The sequence below is a fragment of the Xiphophorus hellerii genome, chromosome 17 (genome assembly GCF_003331165.1).
Source record: "Xiphophorus hellerii strain 12219 chromosome 17, Xiphophorus_hellerii-4.1, whole genome shotgun sequence".
NCBI classification, from domain to species: Eukaryota; Metazoa; Chordata; class Actinopteri; order Cyprinodontiformes; family Poeciliidae; genus Xiphophorus; species Xiphophorus hellerii.
Window position 1 is genome coordinate 7,931,518 of NC_045688.1, and position 14,494 is coordinate 7,946,011.

General features: G+C 34.7%; 2 protein-coding genes across 4 annotated transcripts in view; both read right to left on the bottom strand.

The window, feature by feature from the left end:
- Positions 1-194: 194 nt before the first annotated feature.
- ndufa12 (NADH:ubiquinone oxidoreductase subunit A12) lies at positions 195-2,101 on the bottom strand. The gene is made up of 4 exons (XM_032589987.1): positions 1,974-2,101; positions 1,587-1,672; positions 627-714; positions 195-454 (listed from the first exon to the last, which is right to left on the bottom strand). The coding sequence occupies exons 1-4, from the start codon at positions 2,060-2,062 to the stop codon at positions 274-276; spliced, it is 444 nt and encodes a 147-aa protein (XP_032445878.1). The 5' UTR covers positions 2,063-2,101; the 3' UTR covers positions 195-273.
- A 729-nt stretch (positions 2,102-2,830) lies between these two features.
- LOC116736999 (FYVE, RhoGEF and PH domain-containing protein 6-like) overlaps positions 2,831-14,494 on the bottom strand; it is a 28,287-nt gene continuing 16,623 nt past the window's right edge. For 2 of the 3 annotated variants that reach the window (XM_032589933.1, XM_032589932.1), the window contains exons 6-21: positions 14,301-14,452; positions 13,278-13,434; positions 12,073-12,160; positions 11,077-11,127; positions 10,936-10,994; positions 10,790-10,861; positions 10,622-10,690; positions 9,557-9,640; positions 9,307-9,386; positions 9,122-9,224; positions 7,917-8,075; positions 7,733-7,835; positions 7,018-7,112; positions 6,811-6,939; positions 6,582-6,730; positions 2,831-5,779 (exon numbers count right to left, since the gene is read on the bottom strand). In XM_032589933.1, the coding sequence (XP_032445824.1) occupies positions 5,737-5,779; positions 6,582-6,730; positions 6,811-6,939; positions 7,018-7,112; positions 7,733-7,835; positions 7,917-8,075; positions 9,122-9,224; positions 9,307-9,386; positions 9,557-9,640; positions 10,622-10,690; positions 10,790-10,861; positions 10,936-10,994; positions 11,077-11,127; positions 12,073-12,160; positions 13,278-13,434; positions 14,301-14,452 (1,593 nt within the window). In that variant the 3' untranslated portion in view covers positions 2,831-5,736. The remainder of the gene's footprint in view (positions 5,780-6,581; positions 6,731-6,810; positions 6,940-7,017; positions 7,113-7,732; positions 7,836-7,916; positions 8,076-9,121; positions 9,225-9,306; positions 9,387-9,556; positions 9,641-10,621; positions 10,691-10,789; positions 10,862-10,935; positions 10,995-11,076; positions 11,128-12,072; positions 12,161-13,277; positions 13,435-14,300; positions 14,453-14,494) is intronic. The other variant, XM_032589934.1, reaches the window with a different exon arrangement.

The window sequence follows — 14,494 nt, forward strand, 5'->3', positions numbered from 1 at the left end:
TATTGAAGATAGTGAGGGCAGTTGGCAGGAAAAATCTTTTGTAGCAATCTGTGACTACAGTGAATTTGAAGAAGCCATCACTGGTTGTACATCAACTTCCTCTGCTGGTGGGTCACGATCAACTCGCCTCTTTTCCTGTTCATCTTCACAATTTAATCATAAGACAAAACAAGTTGAAAGGAAGGACCATCATGCTGTTTTTAAACATCAGGATAAATATTTTATTCAGGCAGGAAACTATAATTAACAGCATGAACTTAAAGCAGTTATAGTTCACTGGGTTCCAGCTTTAGACGGAACCCACTCGTGGATCTTCTTGCGGGTGGTGGGGTACGGCACGTACTGCTGCGAGGAGCCACTCACGTTGAACTGGTGAACCTCGGCGAGGAACTTCTTGGGCTCTGGAGGGTGTGTGGTGGGTGGGTCTTCTGTCATACAGTGCAGCCAGCGATGCCTGAATGATGAAGACGAGGAGCTTTGGTTACATTTACAGACGTGCAAACCATATTTAAATTAACCAGCATTTAATTGAAATGACAGAAAACACTATCACTGGCTTAATTTGGAGGTTTAACTTCTTCCAACAGTTGTTCAAACAATTCATGAATTAAAAACGAGGAGGATACCATTCAGCTGGCACCATGCTGCCATCCACCTCCCAGAATGTTCTCTTTCCGTTCATCTCTGTGGTGTAGATCACCCAACGGTGACGCCCTGAACACACAAATAACACATCAGAAAAAGCAGTTTCTTTAATTGTCCTGAAAGACTTAGGATTTAAAATCTGGAATTAAGACAGACATAAACATACTTGCTTATTTAGCTTGTATGATAATGTCTTAATTTTAGACTTACAACAAACACCACAAAGTTGGGAAACATCAATTGTGTAAATCTAAAATGAGGTAAACTACAAAGTGGTAATTTTAAATAGATGAGGTGACCATAAAATTGAAACATTTCAGCAAATGTTTAAAAACAATTAGTCAAAAATGGGCAAAGTGACTAACTCAACTGTTTTAAACTAGCAAACATTAAATAAATACTGTAGCATTGTTCCAATCTTGACTTCATAGTTACCTGTTTATACAGTACATAAAATCAACTGGCTTTTATAAGTCATTTAAGATACAGAATTTAGAAATATAATCTTCTAAAATCTATTCATTTTTTAGTAAGTGCAGTCCTTTTTTACTTACACATTTACTTTGTTCCTTTTTTTTTGCCACACTTAAATGTTTAAAGTCAAACTAATTTTAAGATCCGACAAAGGTAATAAACATAGAATAAACATAGAAAGCAGTTTTCAAATGATTTTATTTGTTAACAGTTAAAAACCACAAACCAACTCTCTGATAATAAATTAAAAAACACCCCTTAAATGTAATTAATTATTGGCAATTAACGAGACTTATCTTTTGATTAACTCTTAACTGCAGAATTGGTTTAAACTAGCAATGCTAATTGAGATTTCTTCTGGTTGAGAGCAAAATTCTGAAATTTAAAATAATTTAGCCTACTTCATCTAGTCAGACAGGTTCTATTTAATCTATGCGATTAAAGAACATTAAGAGACATAAACTTACCAAAGAAGTAGTGCTTCTTGTCTTCATAGTATTTGTTTCCGTATTTATCAATACCAATAAGAGTGCCTGTTTTGATATCGTTCACTCTGCAAACACAAGCAAAACATTGATTTTAACTACCCCTGGATATATTTTAAGGAATAACAAACGATTCTGATGTAAAACTAGACACTTGTGAGTTTAAAAACGGGCATTCCAAATATTAAACTTCATTTAAATTAAATCTGAGTCCTTTATATGGCAAATATACCGTTTGTTGTCAACATGCTAAGTACAGTTAGCTGCAGAGAGTCATAGCTTTAAGCAGGAATTTCAGTCTGTTTCTTAAGTTTCTGCGTCATATTTAAATACAGGGTGATAGTTGGTAATACTGTTGACTAAACTGACCTGAAAAGCTGCGTGAAAAAACCCCGAACTCCTCCATGACCTCCTAGCTGTCCCAAAGCCCTTCGGACCAGGTTAGCATACTCCGCCATGTTTAGACGGAAGTGCAACGGAAACGTCCCGACGGAACCAAGAAGAAAAAAGGTTCCGCAATTAAGGATTTGTTTTCTTAAATATAATTATAATTTTAACCTTCAACTTTATATCATAAACAGTTTCCTCTGTTATATTTTTACTTTTATTTTTTGCTGTAACAGATCGTTAATTATATGTGTTTGATTGTATTATAGTGTTAATATAGACTAAAAGGGACACATAATTTTATTTTACCCATTTATGTATACATTTATTTAACTTTATTCATTTTACTTTGTAGACCTTAAGACCAATATGGTCAATGTTTGTGATTTTTTAATATAATTTTTATTTTTTTAATCTGATATTGCTCATTGTGTTAAAGAGCTTTCTTTGTGATGTTATTTGTTTGAAATAAAGTAAGTTTTAAAAAAATATATCATTAAGATATGTCACTATTACCTATGGTCTTGTACATATACATAGAATAAAGTATAAATATCTTATAGTAAGATTTACAAAAGAATGGAAGCATAAATATTGAAGCTAAAATAAAAACCTAAAAAAACAAAAAAAAAAGAGAATAAGACTGTACAGTAATTCAGAAGACATGATAAACAAGCTAAGTAAACTATAACAATAGCAGAAATTAAAAGAAAGAAATTAAAATTTGCACACTTCTCTCTGCAGTCCTAGTTTCAATTATGGTCACTACTTACCTCAGATTGACATCCATCATCATCATGTTAACTAACAAAGAAACAAATTAAAACAAGTACAATCAATATATTTATACATACTTTATTAAAAACTGTTGCCTGACAGTTTAGAAATGCTGCTCATAAGAGACAAACTGTTTACAAAATGTTAAAGTACAGTCACAGAGGAACGCTTCAGAACTTGATTCTCTTAACAGGCTGCAGCAGATTTATTTATCTTTTAACTAAACTAAATTTTATTGACTCTACACAAACCAAACAGAACTAAAGACACATTTAACAAAATAAAAAGAAGATGTAGGGATTTTTCAACACATTTGTCATCAGAAATCTGTTATAAAGTGATGAATTGCTGTTTTTAAACTACAAACTGGTGGGTGACCTGGCAAGACATAAAGCACACATAAAAAATGGATGCCAAATAAATTTAAAAAACAATTTTTTTTATTCTTATTATTTTTAAAACAGGAGGGAAAAGCCACAGTGTCTGTAAAATGAAATATTCACTCCTTAAAGTCTTTGCATCTGAGCATCCATTTAAAAGAAACATAGTTCACGCATTCTTCCCACAGTGTTTACGTGCAAAAATAGGATAAAAAAGAGAAAAAAAGGATTTTGATCCTCTTCTAAAAAACTCTGAATCTGAAAATAAGTGGCAGCCTGCGCTTTTCAGACAATAAATGTTCCTAGTTTATAAATATTAGCTCTCGACCTTTAAAACAAAACGGAAGAAAAAGGTCAGCATTGCTCGTTTATGTCCTTATACACAGTAAAAACTTTTAAACGTTCTGGTTTGGCTAAACAGGAGAAACAAGAAAAATATCTCCATAAAAAATTTGATATTTCCAGTTTTATCCAGCATTATTAAACATTTCTGTTTATGTTAAACTCTTAGGCACTAATATGAACGTAGACGTTTAGTGTTAAAGCTGGAGTTTAACAGTAAAATCCCAACTTGTTCCTTAAAATCTGCTTACATTATCCAGGCAAAATTGCTTCATGTAACTACTGTGCAGCAAACGGGGGATAAAAATATATCACAACCTGCATATTGAAAAACAACAGCTTAGCACCCAGATGTGTATTTGGACATAATTTCCAATGGAGCGCCATGTCTAGAACGGCCACCAGAGGGCAAACTTCTGTCTGCTAAACAAACAGATGGAAGAAAAGTTCATTTCCAAAACCAACCAGGTCTTTAAATATTGATTCGGAGTAACAGAGTGTAGAAAACAGAAACATTCTGCTGTGTTTGCACCTTCCATCTACATGTCAACCGAGTTTTTATTGAGATAAATGGAGATTTTTACAAGCTGTAGTTGATATCCACTGTTTAGGTCTACAATAAACCACAACAATTTACCAGGAAACCACCTCAAAATTTAGTTTCTACAAAAATCTGAATCATAGATCAAACAAATAAACAGTTTTTAAAAGAGAAAAGTCAGTCTATTGATACATGTATCCATGTCCTGTATAGTATGCACTCTGTACTTGGTTGGGGCTCCTTTTGCATAAATTACTTCATCAATGTAAGGTGGTGATCAGCAATCAACCTGACTTTTCTGACATTGTCTCTAGAATAAACTTTGCTTCACAGTCCTATCAAGTGTATCCCAAAGGGTGCATGTTAGTACTACACTTTTTTTTCTTCCACTTAACTTTCCTCTGAATAGCCAGGTTCTTCAGCAATACCTTTTTGGTGTTTACCCTCCTTTAATGGGGTATGTCTGTAAGATCACCTGAACCAATTTGTATATAAAATATTTTTTATTTATCAGAACTAATATCATGATTGTAGTTTTTCATTAGCTGTAATCCATAGCAGTAAAAATGAACAGAAATAATCTTTTAAACGTCATTTCTCGGTGTGTAATTAAGATTCACTCTTTGAATTAAATCACTAAAATAAATTAGCTTTTCCATTATGTTCAAATTTTTTACTTCTCTTTCTGTCCTCTTCTAATTCATTATAAACCTTTACAACTATTTTGCCCTCAGGACAGATGAATAAAACTTGTTTAAAACTGCAAATGTTACTTTTTAATAAAGAGACAACTTTTTAGAGTTTTTAGGACATTTCTTATAAAACAACAGCATTTTATTTCTATCTTTAAAAATATAAATATAAAAGAGGATCGATATATATTTTTAAAAGCACACTGATTGCAATCTAATAACAAGGAAAACAGATACAAAACATTTCTGGTACTTTTAGTGTCATTCTTTGTGAAAATTCTGTGCAAAAATTACAGGAAAACTTTACAAAACAATTGAAAACCTACATTTATTATATTTTTCTAATAGCTTGACATTTCCTTTTTCTGTGTAACTTTTTGTGTTGCATTTGTTGCTGCTTCTTGGCCAGGACTCCCTTTAAAAAGAGGTTTTTAATTTCAGTGTGTTTTTATTCTGGTAAAACAAACATTAAATAGAAATAAAAACATTTAAAAACAGGAACTGGTTCCTTTTTTAACCAAAGTTATGAAGAGCCATTGTACCACAGGCCGTGACTGTTGTTATAGGCGATTTTGGATATTTTACTTTTTCTATTTTTTAAATATATTTATGTCATTTTAGCTGCCTTTGCTGTTACTGACCGTTTCCTATTGTGTCCAGTTTGTCTCAGTTTTCTACATGGTCTCAGTTGGATGACCTTTCACCTATGCACGGCCTGCTTTAACCTAATCTCCATCTGGGTGCTCAGCTTTGTTTTTGTCAGTGAGTGCTTGTCGTGATTCCTTCATCTGAAAGCATTTTGAAATTCATTCCCAGACTTTAGACTTCTGAAGATTTCTCCGCACACTTTGGTTAAACTTCCTCACACGTGCTTCTGGACTTGACTGTTGACCTGCAGCCGCAACTCGCTCCGAACCCGACCCGAGTCCGCACGGCCGAGCGTCAAGAGGCTGGCTTTTTGTTTGAAAGATTTCCGTGTGCGGTTTGTAATCCGTCTGGATGGATCTGAGTATCTACTGCTCCAGAATCATCGCCTCTTGGAAGGCTTCGATCCATCTAAATGTGGAAGCACAAAAAGAAACTAGATGACAAAATTCTTCAGTTTGGTGCCTTGGTCTCAACTTGTCCTTTTTTGAAGAATAATTTTGCTTACAGAGACTTCATTATTGATTTTATTTGTTGTTTCCGTTTTATTTATTTTTCATATTTAAAATGTCTTCCAGCTCCAATGTTAGAAATTAAAGTTTGTCGATCTTTGAGAGGGTGAACTTGCATCATTATGCAATTACAATTAAATTACTTGAAAATTGGTTCAAAATATCAGTATTATCATTTGTCAAAAATAATTTCTGGGACAATTTATTGATGAATTAATTTCTTTGTAAACTTGATTACAGTCCACCAACCCTAAATATGATGTAGTAGTTTCAAAAGTTCTCACACTATTGTTGAAATGTTGGGTTTTTCTGATGTACAAAACAAGAAACCAAGGTAAATTGTTTTAAAGCATTCTTCACCTATAATGTGACATGCATCCTGTGCAACTGAAAAACAAGGGAAAATATAATTTTTTAAATCAATATTAAGGAATTATTTTTGCTGAATTGTTACTTGAAAGTTAGTTTCGTCTTATTTCAAGACAAAACTACAGCTGACTTTTGTGTAAAGTCAGCGGTTTACACAAAAACTACACTTTGTGTGTTTTGAGTACAAGTTAAGGTGCTTTGTGAAGGAGGCTAAAAACTATTCCAGACCCAAATTCAGTGTTCAGTATTTTTTTCACTAAACTTTTTTAAGGTTAGTAAATAAATACCTATATGAATTTGTGTATGACAGACGGCTGTGTTTATTTGGGCACCTCTGCGCTGTGGGAATGTCGTCAGCCTTAAAGATGTAGAACAGCGTGTTTTTGTGATACAGCTTGAACTGCAGCTTCTGAGCCGGCCCGTTCTTCTCCTCCCTCAGGAAGAATCCCAGCAGCGGTTGGCTCTCCAGCGCCGCCACGTCCTGCACCAAAACACACCAGGGCCAGTTTAGAGGGAGCCGTGCCGAGCCGCGACACGACCAGGAGAACACCAGTGGCGTACCTCACTAGCAGCGTAGGTGTACAGAACTTTGTTCTTTATGACGAACCACAGCCTCTTCCACTGCTTCTTGTTGCCTTTGGATCGGTGCAAGTAGCCGCTCATGGAGGAGTTTTCAGTGTTGGCTGACACCTGGTTGCCGTGGAGATAAGTCAGACCCTAGGTCATTGAATATATCAACTGAGAACATCGTTTGTTCAGGTGTCATACCTCCTTTAGCGCAGCTGGAATCTTCTTCTGTTTTCTAGTGAAGGAAAATGCTCCAGATTTAATGGGAGATGTTGATGACGAAGCACAGCGGTCGCCTAAAATGGATTACATTAGATGATAAAGTTAATTATTTTTTCCTCAGAATTCTCAATTTGTTCTCAGAATTTGGACTTTAATTTCAGTGTATATATATATATTTTTTTTTTCTCAGAATTCTGACTCTTCCTCAGGATTCTGATTTCTGACTTTAATCTCAGAATTCTAATCCTGTGTCAATCTATTGAATAACGAAAATTTCTTAGGTGCATGTCAGTTATGCTGCTAGCATATGAAAAATAATCCCATAACTGTTTGTTCACACTGAAAGCCTGCACCAGAAATATCTGGTAGAGTTGAGTTTTAATTCTGGATTTCCAAGATGGAGCATAAACAACTTAAACAATTCTAATTCTGAGAAAAAAACAGAATTCTTTATTTTTGGAAGTGGCCCTAATCCTCTTCCGTATGCTTAGTAATAGCTAATAATGTGAAGAATTTATTTTATAGTCCAAATTTGAAATTTTGACCACTATTTTCATCTCTATTTTCATTTATATGGCATCATAAAGATGTCATATGAAGATAACTTATTGACTGCATGCATCTACTTTGCATAGCCACATAAAAAAACAAACATTTCTTTTCTCTAACTGCTGATTATTGTGGAAAAACTCACTGTTTTCCTGAAGCTTGGCGAAGCAGTGGTCGCACACTCGAGCCGGTTGGTTCTTCAAGTACTCCAGGTAGTACTTATTGGTGGAGCAGGCCTGACACACCACCTGGTGGAGAGATAAGAAAATGTGCATTAGGGCCGGGTTGCTTTATTTCGTTAAAAGGTGGATCCTAAATGTGGCGCAGACCTTTCCGCAGGCCCGGCAGTGATGCCTCCTCCATGTAAGGGTGAACTCACAGGTGCAGATCATGCACATAGTGGCCCTGAGGTCTGGGATCCAGATTGGAGCTTTTGAACCTAACGGGGCGCCGCTGTCGACGACACATTCTGCCTGCATGGACAGACACTGAGCAAATATTACAAAAATAAACCAGTATCAAAAAGCTCATTTTTTTTGACACCTGTTGCTGGTGCACTTTTTTTAGCCATATTTTTTTTCTTCCACTAAATTCTCAGTGAAAATACAAAAAAAACTAAAATCACCCAAAATGTACCTACTCAACAATAAACTAATTATGAGCTATTCTAATTAAGCAAATAATAAATATATTTTTTGCACGAATGGGACTTTAAAGGTTTTTTCCTCGTTAAATAAAAAGGCATCCACTTTGATTATTATTTTGGGCTTGATTGAAGAAACGGAAACAAATATATTATTTGTTCTCAGAAGTAAAAGCAGCATCTGAGGTCAGTTTTCACTTGAAAACACTTTCTGTATTCAGCCAGGTTTTAATACAGCAGTTAAAAGCAGAGTTAGACGCACCAAGGTGTATTTTAGAGTATCAGTCAATGAGTAGATGGGGTCCCAGTTACCATGACAACCATGAAGCTTGGAAAAGATGATTGCTTTGTGTTGCAGCTCACATTTTTGTAAGTAGGTTTTAATTTAAAAGTTGTAGTTTTGCTCTAATTTGTTTGTTTGCGAACTGTGGTCAGGAGGGCCACAAAAAAAAAAAAAAAAATCAATGTAGGGGCCACAAATGGCCCCTGGGCCCCACTTTGAACATCCCACTGCAAAAACACAAAATCTTACCAAGTATTTTCAGACTAGTTTCCAATGCAAATATCTTAGTGCACTTGAAGTAATACAAAACTTATATAGGAGCTTGTTTAAGGCAATAATTCCTTAATGTTTATGACAAAATACTAGTTCCACTTGCAGATTATTTCACTTTTAACTAGTACTTTGTCATCAATAGTAAGAAATTATTGACTTAAAACAAGCTTTAAGTTTTGTCTTATTTCCACTAGAAACTAAACTGTCAGAAAACTAAATTAGAGTTTAATTTGCTTGCATCAAAATTAATATTGTTTGTGTAATAATCCTATTGAATGAGTCACTTTTCAGTTATACAGCTGTTGCCTGAGATGCCCACACAGATTTATCGTTACCTCTTCCTGACTGCGGCTGGATATGAAGGTTATTTTCTTCTTTGTGTAATCTTCAATGGCCTTCCCGATGGCCTCCAGCCACTCGTCTCTCTCTTTAGCCGAGCTGCGAACACAAAGCGCATCAGAGCTCAGAGTCACAGCGGACGCTCGGCGGTGGCAGCGTCACTCTGAAGCCGAGTGCCGACCTGGCAGACAGGATGAAGGAGCGCTCAACGCTTTCGATGTTCAGCTCGTTCTGATAGGCCTCCTGGCTCGGCTTGCTGACCTGGAAACGCAGAAAAAAAACAAAATCAGCAAAGATGTCGAGATTTTCTTAACTCACGGTGGCCATAACTAACCAAGGTTTGGATTTATAAACAGATGAAAATCATTTATGCCATTAAAAAAACCCCATCAAAAATAATCATAAACCGTAATCATAACTGCGTCTCAAACCTTCATTCCAGCCAGCGACAGAACACTGTTGAGTTTATACTGGGCAGACTGGACCGGAGTGGTGTACATGAGTGCATCATTAAACTGGAAAATAAAAAGAAACAATTCAGAAATAAGTTATATTAAAAAAGAAACCTAATATGACACATAACCTCCTTTTTAAGGATGCGTCTTCAATTGTTTTTAATCTACACAGGTCACAAATGTGCCATTAATTCAATAAAAATAGAAATAAATCAATATTTTATCTAGTAGTTCCTTTTCCCATAGTAAAATTCATGTACTTTTTACAAATTTTCTGGGTAATTGTTAAATTTTTTCCAGCAGTACACTTTGGAGATTAAAAACAATATAAATGAACTAAAAGAGAGACAGTTTAAGTTCACTATTATATGATATAATTTATTACTGTTGTTAGTAACGTCTTCTGATAACATTCTACAGTCTACTGCAGGGACAAGGAAAACTAAAATATAACAAAATGTTTTGAAATGTCTCTCGCACACACCATGATCAGCTGACTGCTCCAAGAACAAAAGATTAATTTAACAGACAAAAAAAAACTATTTCAGAAGCATTTCATGTATAAAATATAAGACAATCTTTATTTCAGCTACACATAAATAAGTCATTGAGAAATTAGGAATAAATATTCAATAAATTGAAACAATCAAAAGAAATTGGGTTAAAGTAAATTACCTTCCTGTTAAAATATACAAAAAAGTCACAAAGAAATGTCTTAAAAATGTTCTCACTACGTTTTCTGGCATTTAGCAGATTAGATTAATTTTAGTAATTCTAATTAATCTAAAACACGATAAATTTAATCTGATTGAACTTCAGACAGTAAGAAAAAAATGTGTATGTGTTTTTTTTTTAGGTGTCTGAAAATATCTGGCTGCAACTGTAAGTAGCACTTTCCGAATTATCATATTAGATTTAACTTTCAAAAACTTCATACAAAAAGTCAAACTTAATGAATGACTTGATGTTTCTCCACTGAAGTCGATGAGCAGCTCAACCAATCAGATTACAGAATGCTCTAGCGGAAATCTTGTTGCTCACCAGAAAAAACATTCTCGGCTGCATGACTTTCCTGGACAGCTTCATGAGCGTCCCCTCCTTCAGGAACACCTGGAAACGGAGGACATGTTCAAAACACACTTCTGTGTTGCTTGGCTTCAGCCTGAACCTGTGACAGGTTGTTCAGGACTTTTCGGGTTCTGGACGTACCCTGCCTGGCTGGACGATCTCATGCTGGCCGTTGAGGCTGTACTGAATCTGCATCAGCTTCTGAAAATTATCCTGCAGCACAGAGGAGAAGAGGCGAGGCGTGATGCTGCAAAACAGACGGCGTTTAGTGGGAATAAAAGTCTCACCCCTTGTTTCATGATGTCATTCGCATGATTGGCTACTTCCTTCACGACGCTGAGTGCAGCTGCATGGAGAGGAAATATAAAATATCAGTGAAAGGCGTGTTTTCAGTCTGTATGCTAGAGGTGAACACAGTTTCATCTAACTTTGTGTGTCTTTATAGTCCTCAGAGTCTTCAGGGAGGTTCTTCAGATAATCTGGAAAAGAGTAAAAACAGCTTTAAATACAGATTATTTTACAGCAAAACTCTGAGGTTAAAGTTCAGTTATTTACTTACTGTTATCACTTTGTTCTTTTTATTTTTTACTAAAAAGTCATTTTTTTATTCTGTCATAATGTATGTTATTAAATATAATTTTCTTTAAGTGAAAGACTCACAAAATTATATTTTTTAAAATCAATAAATTTACCTAAATATGGACTTACGGTAATCGCTATTTTTTTCTGTCTGTTATATTTATATATTTTTTTTTTTTACAGATTAATGTTTTATATAAATCTGTTTTTATAGAGGACTTTACAAGTAAATCTCAAAGGCTGCAGAATGACAATAAATGAACATGTATTTAATCTAACTTGTCCTATTCATTTATTTTTATCATGTTGTGTTTTTAGACAAGTTTGTTTATTTAATTGAGAATTTTTACGTTTTATTATATTTTAAACATTATTTTTGTCTCACTTTAAACCTTGGTAATCATATCCTCTTCCTCTTTTTTAAGTCTTTTAGTCAAATAAATAAATAAAGTTGATTTTGAGATGGGTAAACATTTCTATACCATAAAAATACTAAATATCTTAGTTATCTGAATATTTTTCTTGGTCCTATTGTAGATTTTTTTTTTGCCTCTGACAATAAATCTCGTAACTAAACTAACCAATTTATCTTGTCCCTATTCAAGAATGTTACAATAGTTTAAATAAAAAGTCTTTGCATGTTTCAATCTCAAGACATCCCTCTCCAGGATAGATTTTTACAAATGTTCACAAGGTGGCGATATGCTGCAGAAATAGCCACTACTGCAGCCAGGACAAATAAATGCTGGTTTCACTGCAAGCTTCATTCTCGTGCTGCCAATAAAGCGTTGCCATGATCTAATAAACTGGTGACCTACAGTGTTCAGAGGAAGAAGAGTCTGTACCTGTGAGCAGCAGCTGGTACTGAGGGATCCTCTGCACTGGTTTTAGAAGATAGTGTTTCAGAGCCAGGTTGGCGCATCGTGGACTCATCTGAGACAAAAAAAAAAACGCTGAGCAATTTAAGGCTGCAGCCTTCAACACAAACACAACAAACCTTACAAATTATTTAAACTTGTGTTGCTGTGATGTAGCAACAGTACATCACTATTATATTTGCACTGGAAGCCAGAGGCAGGACCTTTAGCTATTAAATAAGACTTAAAATGAACTAATCTTTTATTGCTGCAGCATGATCTCACACAGGAAAATATAGATAAAAAATGTTAACCAACTTAGCTTTGGAGCAATTCTTAATCTCCCTGCTGCTTACTTTGTAAAATAAAAAACATTTTTCCAATTGGAAAATTAATCTTTCATGACATTTTACAAGTTTGGAGCATAAAGGTGGAAGAATATTCCAGGAAAATATCAATAACATCAATATTGTGGAGAATTTGAAACAGTACAACATGGAATTATAGTATTTCAATATATGACATAGAAAGAAGATTAATGTTGGAGGAATAAAAAAAAAAATTAAGAACCTTTTAATTTATTTAATATATTACAGGGAAATTCACCAAGTAAATTATTCCATACTTTTAGTAAAAGTTGATTAAAAAAAATATAATAATCAATACTACATGTATTAAAAAAATAGACATTTTGAGCCACGCTCCATACCAGTAGGTGGCAGTAATGCTTACTAAACGTTTCTGGTCAACCACCAATAAAAAACATAAGAAGAAGGCCATTGCTCTTCTCTTAATAATATTTAGTTTATTTCTACATAAATGTACAAACTTCGCCCAGCAAAGTGGCAATAAATTTGCATTGACAGGATAGATGAAAAAATGCTACCTAGCTAGCTAGTTGGCAAAGGTATGTTAGCAGCTAGTTAGCGGCAGCTTCAACCGCCTCAAGTCACAACGCAATGAAGATGTGCGACTGCAGGGGCTGAAATGGGAATGGAGAAAAGCTGTTTTTTCTAGTTAACCATTTCTGTGTGATTTGACTTTCTGCTTTGGATTATTATCATACTGATTACTCATTTTCTAACAGATATATAACCTTAACCCTAACCCTACAGCTAAAGGTAAAATCCTTAGTAGATATTATGCCACTGCAATGGAAAGAGAAAAAACATGAAATAAAACCCCAAATCTACCTCAAATTCCCTGACGACAGCTGCTAATGCAGGGTTCTTCCTGCACTGCTCGTCCAGCAGGGCTACATTGTTGTCAAACTGGCGGATGTAGGTGGAATACATCTTCAGATAGGGACCTTTCTGGACAAAAATGTCCGATAATCTCTGGTGGTCGCTCCTGTTAAGAAACGCAAATAGGCTGTAATGAGTCAAACGCCCTGAAGGGTGAAAACTAGTTTCACTTTCCAATAATAGAACAGATTCTGCTTGTATCTAACGCATACTAAACTAACATATGCAGAAAAAAGTAAACAGTGGTGTAAAAAACATTTTGTGCATATCAGAGGTGCGTAGAGTACGTAAATCCAAGAAATTATTCAAGTAAGAGTAAAAAAATTTTGGTAAACTAATCAAAACATAAGTCATTTAATATTTAAAAATTACATAATCATATGGACCAAAATATAAAGTTTTGAATAAATTTTGATATTTTAAAGACATAAGTTGAAATAATTTATATAAATAACATAATTACAAAATAAGGAAAGAAAAGCATCTTTCTAAATCAATTTCTTTCAATATAAAATGTTTAAAACTAACAAAAATGGCAGGTGTGTGTCTGTAAGTGGGGTAGGTAGAGAATTCAGAACTCTCTCTACTCTTACTAAAGTAAAAGTAGAGTTTCTTTTAGGAGAAAATGCTCCTAAAAGTACGGGGGATTTTTCTTTAAACGTAATTAAGTAAATGTAGCTAGCTACAACCTCACTCTGATTAATTTAATATAGTTATAAGACTACTGTAATTTAGTTGTAATAATTAAAACGTTAGTCAAGTAAATGTAACTAGTTACTATCCAACAGTGGTGAATACTAAAAAGTTTGGTTAATGCTGAAAACTGACTTCAAATGAACGCAAAAATAATCTTATAAAGGGTCAAAAATGTTTTTTGAGAGCTGCTCACTCACTAAAATCCAATTTTTGTCCGTTAACTTGGATTTATTGCTAAATCTCAGTGTAATTTGAGTGTTCAGAGTGGGAGCGCACCAGTGTGCCACCCTGTCCTCCAGCTCTCGCAGCAGGTCTTTGTTTAGCTGGTACAGCTGCGGCAGGTAGTACAGAATCTGACTCAGGATCCGCTCGCCCACCACTGGCTTCCCGTTCTGACGCGTTGCCTTAGCAACAGCATCCCGAAAGTCCTGAAGAGACAAACCAGGTCAAATCAGAGACATTAACACACC